The sequence below is a fragment of the Sinocyclocheilus grahami genome, unplaced genomic scaffold (genome assembly GCF_001515645.1).
Source record: "Sinocyclocheilus grahami isolate Dianchi unplaced genomic scaffold, SAMN03320097.WGS_v1.1 scaffold408.1, whole genome shotgun sequence".
Classification (NCBI taxonomy): Eukaryota; Metazoa; Chordata; class Actinopteri; order Cypriniformes; family Cyprinidae; genus Sinocyclocheilus; species Sinocyclocheilus grahami.
The window spans coordinates 817,255-825,306 of record NW_015505587.1 but is presented as its reverse complement, the minus strand read 5'-3'; the positions used below and the strand labels follow the sequence as shown (position 1 = coordinate 825,306).

At 36.7% G+C, this 8,052-nt stretch overlaps 1 protein-coding gene across 2 annotated transcripts in view; it reads right to left on the bottom strand.

Annotated features, from left to right (window-relative positions):
- Nucleotides 1–667: 667 nt before the first annotated feature.
- The window catches only part of LOC107550836 (pleckstrin homology domain-containing family A member 8), a 14,013-nt gene continuing 6,628 nt past the window's right edge, over nt 668–8,052 (bottom strand). For both annotated transcript variants that reach the window (XM_016232234.1, XM_016232235.1), the window contains 5 exons: nt 6,610–6,695; nt 4,800–4,858; nt 4,023–4,224; nt 3,830–3,891; nt 668–1,989 (listed from right to left, as the gene is read on the bottom strand). In XM_016232234.1, coding sequence (XP_016087720.1) covers nt 1,792–1,989; nt 3,830–3,891; nt 4,023–4,224; nt 4,800–4,858; nt 6,610–6,695 — 607 coding nt within the window. In that variant the 3' untranslated portion in view covers nt 668–1,791. The remainder of the gene's footprint in view (nt 1,990–3,829; nt 3,892–4,022; nt 4,225–4,799; nt 4,859–6,609; nt 6,696–8,052) is intronic.

Below are 8,052 nucleotides of genomic sequence, written 5' to 3'. Positions count from 1 at the left end.
GCGCCAAATTAATTCCCACGTCTCACAAAAAGATGATGTCTGAAGCACTTCCAACACACTTAAGTGTCCAAATTTGCTCGTTTTCTTCCATTCTGTGGACTCATGGAGTGAATGAGCAAAGAAATAGTGTATGGGGTCCATTTTGGAAACAGCTCTGTAGACTGCGAATAAATTAAATAGGAAAAAGGCAGCTGCCATATTGTAAGCATGATGATGGATTATACCAATGCAGGTTTAGTGGTGTCACATTTCAGGTGCTGGTGTAGGACGGAGGACAAGGGGCCTCACAGGCAGGAAACATAGAGGACCCAGCTGTCACCCGGGGCCCCAGTGAAAATCCCTGACCTACGGAGGGAATGGCAAACATGCAAGGTGCAGCAGAATGGCAGGGAATGAACAACATACACAAACACATATAAACTAGAATTTTTTTCCATACTATGGAAATCAATTAGTTTTGTTACTAACATTCTTCAAACTATCTTCTTTTGTGTTCAACAGAAGAAAAACTCATACAGGTTTGTTGACACCCTCATGGTGTTCAAAAACGGAATGACAATGTTTTATGTGGAACACAGAACATATTTTGAGAAATGTCTCAGTATTTTATATTCGCAGAATAACTTTTTGGTTACCAAAATACTTCAAAATATCTTTTGTGCTCAGCAGAAGTAGAAAGTCATACAGGTTTGTAACAACATGAAAAATCGGACATTTACAATGTTAGAAAGGCATATTTATAAAGTCAATGGTTTGTCAGATTTTAGTTGAAAACTTTATGGAATGCAGTTAAAATAAAATGTAAACCTAAGAGAACAGTCATCCTCATGTGCTAATCATTTAGTAATCTAAATCTGATTAATTTTGAAATATAAAAATAAAAGCCATGCAATGCAACATGCAAAAATGTGTATCATTCATATGATTGGAGAGTAAGCATAGTGTGATTCTTACAATAAAATCAACAGTTAGAATTAATATTCATATAAAGAAGTCAATAAATAAAGTCACTGAGGAAATATCATGACATCTTTCCTTTTGTAGAGCCACCATGTACTCTATAGTAGGAAATCTCTCCACTAAACTATGAAAAAGAAACTCTCCTTTGGTCCCTCTCACCAAGTTGATCCTACAAGTCCCGAACTAGAGCCGTTGTGAATGTGTTTAATCTAAGATTATGTCACTGCAAAAAATAGCCCACCACAGTATACTTGGTTTTATGAACGCACTGCATGTTTATCTGAATCCCCGAAAGTCTGAATAAGTTCTTAGTTTTGTGCTAGTCTAAAACGAATGAGATGCGAGTATCTGAACAAAAGTAATGCAATATTTCAAGTGAGAAGTAAAGCACAAGTGCAGTTTTGCCCTTTAACTGTAAACCTTCACTAACACGATCTTCAGCTTATCTGCCATTTATACTCTCGTGCCTAAAAGTGCATGAAAAAACATACAACCAATGTCAACAAAACACTTGATCACTGCACTGAAGGTTTCTAAAAATACAGCTGTTCCCTGAAAACACTTGGAATCACACCCTGCCCCCCTCAGCCAGCATTATTTTGATGGCGGCCGTTTAAATTTCGCAGGGATGACTGTTACTGGAGTCTGCAGATGCCACATTATCCAACACACTCTTACTGATCATGCAAGCCCTGCATTCACAGAAACCTCCCTGTCTTCTTCAACACTAACTTCAGGTTCGGTTACCACAGCAGGCGTAACTTCACCACTGAAACCGATGAGCTCCGTCAGAAGCAGGCTCTGTTCTCTGTGCGGGTGCGTGTGTGTCAGTCACACGATCTCGTCTGATTCCAAGCTGTACTCCTCATAGACAGCGTCCAGGATGGACAGCTGCTTCTCCATAGCTGGCAGGTAGATATCCAGGTCTCGATGCATGCCAGTCATAAAGCCTTCCTTCAGCTCATCGCCTTCATGAGAAACCAGAGCAGCCATGAAGTCCTCATAGGACGGGGCGGCCCGTAGAGCCAGCTAACACACAAACAACCATATAAACAGAGTCAGAAAGGCAGGTTGAATGCATGTTATGTTTTTCCAAAGCTGTATATTATTGTATCTCAATGGAACACAAAAGGACATTTTTAAAGAATCTATGCACATCCTGTGCTAAAAACCGATCAATCATGACAACTCTCGGAATAGTTTTGCATTGTAATGGACATGCCGATATTAATGTATTTGGTCTTGGTGGAATAGATCAGCTATGCTGATGCACCTGCTGCAGAGCCAGTACAGAGACTTGCTACTGCCAATACATCCATAGACAAGCTGCTGTGAACATCTAGCATACATGAAAATACCCATAGCAGATCTATATGGGTGGAGCTGGGGGAGGGTTTCTGATAGTGTGCTACAAGACTTCCTTACAGTAAACACAGATCAAGTCTATTTAAATGTTAAGCAGAAAGCTCATTGAACAATCAGCTCATGCCATGTTGTGATGATGTAATTGTTAGCAGATTGCATTATCAGCTTTAGAGAATGACTGCACAAGCATTTCATAGTTGGCCATAAAATACATACATACATACATAATGTGTGTACATTAATGAGGGAAAAAAAATTAACTTAAATGATTTTAGCAAATGGCTGCAATATAACAAAGAGTGAAAAATGTAAGGGGGTCTGAATACTTTCCGTACCCACTGTATGTCTACTCTATACTGTCCCATCGCAGTAAAATGCCAAAAATAAAATCTAAAAACAAAATGGTATAAATACATAGCCCCCCACAAAAAACAATAAAATAATAGATAGATATTGTAGACACAAACTGATAAGTGGTGGGAATTTGATAGGTTCCTCAACACCATTTTTTTTTTAAAGTTAAAATGAAGAAAGAAATTGTTAATTCATGGCCACAATATCTTGTTGTTTCCCCCTGCATGTCATGTGCAGGGCTCCATACTTTTATTTTTTATTTCATTGGTTTGTTTGTTTTTGGACTTCTTACTTCTTTAATTGGATTTGCCCTTTTTGAGAGAAGGGTCTGGCTGCAGCCTTGCACTTGCACTCTCAGACACTTGCGCTTCCACTAGCGAAGTCACTTTTATTTTTATTTTTTATTTTGTTCTTCATTATATTAATAAACTGTATATTGAATTTGATATTTTAATAGCATCTTAATACATTAAGCCATGTTAAGTGTTTATGTTTTTCTACAGGAGGAAAATGCTTAGCGAGAGACCGCGCATTGCGTTCATATTCTGCTGTTCTGTGGCCACGGATTTGCGGGTCTTGTCTTTTTCTCCTACAGATGGCTTGCAGGACCCTGTACGTTATGGTACTAAATCAGTTTTAATCGTTTAATCACCACCACAGCGTCTCGTCTCCATTGGCAACACACACGATTTGTGTCGATTGCAAGTGACGTCGCAGGTATCGGAGAGTGCAAGTGTCGATTGCAAGTGACTTTGTAATTTAGTTTCTTTTGTCTTGTCTTCACCACCTGGCTACTGTCGTAAAATGTTGAGAGATTCAAACAAAAAGAATAAATAAATAGAACAAAATAAAAAAAAATAAAGACTGCAAGTGGCGTCGCTAGCGGAAGTGCAAGTGTCTGAGAGTGCAAGTCTGAGAGTGCAAGCGCAAGTCTGCAGCCAGACCCTTTTGCTTTTTGAAGCTTAGCACCCCTGGTTATTATTATGCTTGTATGGCAAAATTGCATAAAGTTTCCTCAAAAAGAAAAAAGTGTCGAATTTTTTTTGGGGGTATTTGACAGAAACATAAACGGAACATGGAGCAACACTGAGACGTCTAATTGTTTAACTTTTTTTTAATGGAAAAACATCACTCATAATACAGCACTTACTGCAAAGACACCTCGAACAACCCATCCATGATATTGCCGTAGTGTCTTTCCATATGCATTATCTGAAAGAAGAAAAAACTTTCAGCAGGAGACATTATAAAGCACTGATAACAACATCATAGGTGAAGGACAGTTGTTTGAACCAGGTGTTATTTTCAGGTGCAACCGTTTCAAATTTGATCATGTGACTTACTAAGAGCTCCCTGGACATCCTTCATCCCTGTATTGATTTCAGAAAGGAATTCTTTGAGGAACTTGAGTCCACGTTTAAGCCACAGCAGCGCTTCCGTGGCCGAGTTCCGCACCTGTGCCACCTCCGTCTCCACCTCATGCAGCACGATGCTCTGTAGGGTGGGGAAACTCTCAGGATCGGACACCACCTTCTGTTGGATTTTCTGATGGAGAAAATAAGGAGGATCAACTCACAGACCAAGCTATTATGCCCTCTAGTGGTTATGGTGTCATCCCAAATAAATACAGAGACGGTGAATGTGTGGACCTTGTTGAACCTGTTAAATACTACAGTTGATTACTCTTGGCAAAAAGTTCTGACCTCCAAAGCCATAATTCACATACTGTTATATGCAAGGAAGCTCATTACAAACCAGCCTCAAAGTCATCACGGGTTTACTTTGAATGCTCAAACATATTAACCAAATATTTTCTCTGACAACAATTTGTTGATTTGCTAAAACATGTTGCATTCTGATTCACTTTGGTTTGATTACATTGGTACAATTTTAAATTAATTTTACTGAATTTTTTCCAAGCATATTAAGGAAGAAATAAATGGGTAATTATTACAGATGATTAAATTGTGTATTGAATGTCATCCTAGTGAATCTATAATCTGTAAACCCATTAGTCATGTAATTTAAAATACGCCACGTATTATTTACAGTTCTTACTTTTATTAAAAAGAGGATGCAGTGAGTCTTGAAAAATGTCATTGCTTGCATGTTACACTTACCTTAATGTTTCCCACAAAATCTATTTTAACTGGAGCAAAGACAGTTGGTCCAAGCTTGTCTGAGGGGAGAAAGCCTTTGTAAGTACTATGTCATTTAAACTGTTATTTTCTGGCTAAACATACATAAAAAATTTTTTTTATAAATAAATACATTAATTTAGTAAAAATGGATTCATTGATCAAAAGCGGCAGTCAAGAGTTTTACATTATTACAAAAAAAAAATCTTATTTTAAATAAATGACTTCGCCATAACAGGAATTTTAAAGAAAAATTATTTTACATTGTAAATACATTTCACAATCGTACTGTTTTTACTGTATTTTTGATCAAAGAAATGCAGCCAGGTTAAGCATAACAGACATCATAAAATCTCACCAACCCCCAAATTTTGCATGTTAGTGTATACATGGGTCAAAGACAAAAACGGGTTTAAGCATAAAAACAATAAGTGTAATACTGCTTTAAATTGTTGTTGTTTTTCCCCCCCAATAAATAAAATGTTTTCGGTTTAATTTAATTGCAATTTTGTTTTTGTTTTTCGGAGCAAAAAAAAAATATCATACATTTTTCCCTGATTTACAGAAGAGGCCCACTAAAATGTCATTCGGTGTAACAATCTTGTCAGGCATATTTACAACAAAAATCCATTTATTACATATTAAAAGACTGATTACTTTCACCCCAAATACTAATTAGTTGTAACTTTACATTTTTTAAATTTGCCACTATCCTAGGTTTTGCCCAATTGTCAGTAAGAACTTTTTACTCATTTAAAACACAATAAAATTTAATATGCTCCCTTATTCTTTTATATATTTTATTTTATTTATGTACATGTCAGAATAAGCATGTTGTTTGAATTTTTACATAAATAGTGTTACACTGAATGACAATGTAACATTTCAACCAAATTTTGACATTTTATTCTCCAAAAACATATTTGAAACCTTAAAATAGACACTTTACTTACATTTAATGTGCTTTCTATGGACATAAAATCACTTTTGTAAATTTATTTTTTAATGCGAACATCTTAATGTCTTTGACCCACATATATTACAGTAACTGTGAAGCAGCAACATGCTCCATTTCGCACATACATTTTTTTTTCATGTAATTACTTGTGAAGGTCTAGATACATTTGTGGAAAATAACAATTCATGGGAATTTATATGCAGTCCAAAGATCTACTTGCTCCCCAATCTACTGTATTCCTGTCGTGCATGGAAAGTATATTGAGCCACCATCACCCACAGAGAAATGCGATCAACCGTTACTTTCAAAAGCATCATGCCCATTCAAACTATTGAAAAAAGTGAGGTTTAAAAACTGTACCGATAGACTAATGCTGCCCTCTCAAAAAAAGTGCATGACACCCCAATCACCTTTATCACACTGATACAGTATGTTCTTAAGAAGAAAGTGATGAAAATCCTTTGTACAAAAGCTTTTGTAATAATTGATTGCTGACACAGATTTTCATGTTCTTGGCCACGGTTCTTGGTCAGATACTCACCGGACTGTCCCAGTATAAAGACATAGAAGAGCATGCATGACCATGCCTGAAGGAGAATGAGGTATTTACTGTGCAGACTAATATGAGAAGCAAATTATTAAAAAAAATAAAATAAATCAAGAGCACATGGTGAACCGACACACGTACAGAGTGACAAAAATCAATGTCCCCATTAGCATTTTACAGCCTTTAATAAGCACAAAACTAATTAAAGCAGAGAATAAGACAACCTGGACTGACGGGGGAAAGAGACATGGAAAGGACGGAAAAGGGAGAAAGATAGAGTGTCCTACCTAAAACTGGTACTATAGCATAGCAAGAATCCAAAAAGGCCTGTGTGGGAATACCACTGTCGTCCTCCACTATTATATCACTAAATCTACAAGAAAAAAACACAGACATTCAGACAAGGACAATACATTAGTATCCACGTCAACAAAACACATTTATTTGATTAAATAAACCACCAATACAAAAGCAGGCATAGCCAAAGCAGAAGAAAACCAGTTTTGGAGCATGCAGTCCTTAAATAAGAAGAGCACACATTAAATACAGGTTTTATAAATGAGATTATACAACCTTCACACAAGTGATAAAATACTGAAAAGGTTCATATCTGAATACGGACAAGTTGCTTTGATAACATTTCGCATTACTGGTTCAATTTAATTTTGTTTCAGCCCAATGAAGGCTGTTGGAACAGGTTAGTGTTGTTGTTACGTGATAACCTCATTATTACATAAAAGAGATGAAAAAAATTATGAAGAGCACAAGAATCTACAAACCCTCGTCACAGGCTGGGCCTCATTTTGAGCGACCAAAAGAAAGCATACCATGATGAACATTTAATCATGAACTTTACAGGCTGAAATCACTATATTGAAACTGCAAGACTTGTACTGTAGTTATGGAACCTTCCACAAGCAAGGTACAAGTAAGAGTCTTTCCAGCAAGGAAGGTGCTTGACCATTAACTTCTACTTCAGGAAGTCAGTTTACTTAAGCAATTTGATTTTAAATAAAAAAAATGTGATTTTATTTGAGAGTTCTGCAAATCATGTTACCAAAATGCTGTACATCTAAATCCAGTTTAAAATCTGAAATTTTAGCCTAAATTAATCTGCCACTCGGTAGGGACTAGCTAGTTTGAGATTTGGTTTATCGTTATTAAAGCGGTCATATGATGCGATTTCAAGTTTTCCTTTCTCTTTGGAGTGTTACAAGCTCTTGGTGCATAAAGCAGGTCTGTAAAGTTGCAAAGACTAAAGTCTCAAATCCAAAGAGATATTCTTTATAAAAGTTAAGTCAGCCACGCCTACCTAAAATGGCTCGTTCTAACACGCCCCCACATATCTACGTCAATATGTGGAAATATTAGCATAATGCCGCCCAAATGTGCACGCAAAGAAAGAAGGCGTGGTTTCAGGAACAGCAGTAGTGTTTATGCAGCCATGTCAGGGAGACACAGACACTGTGTTTCAGTGCAAAAGCAAAAGCACTTTATTTGGCCTTCCGGAAGTAGATGCAATTAGGAATCATTGGTTAAGATTTATTTACAACAGAACAGCACAAACCAGATGTTCAAATTTGTGCAACGCATTTTATGGACGACAGTTTTTTTAACCTAGAAGAGTACAAGGCTGGCTGTGCACAAAGGCTATTTAAAAAAAAAAAAAAAAAAAAGGGTCAATTCCGACTTTGCTATGACAATCTGGTGCTTCTGAATCAGCGACTGTA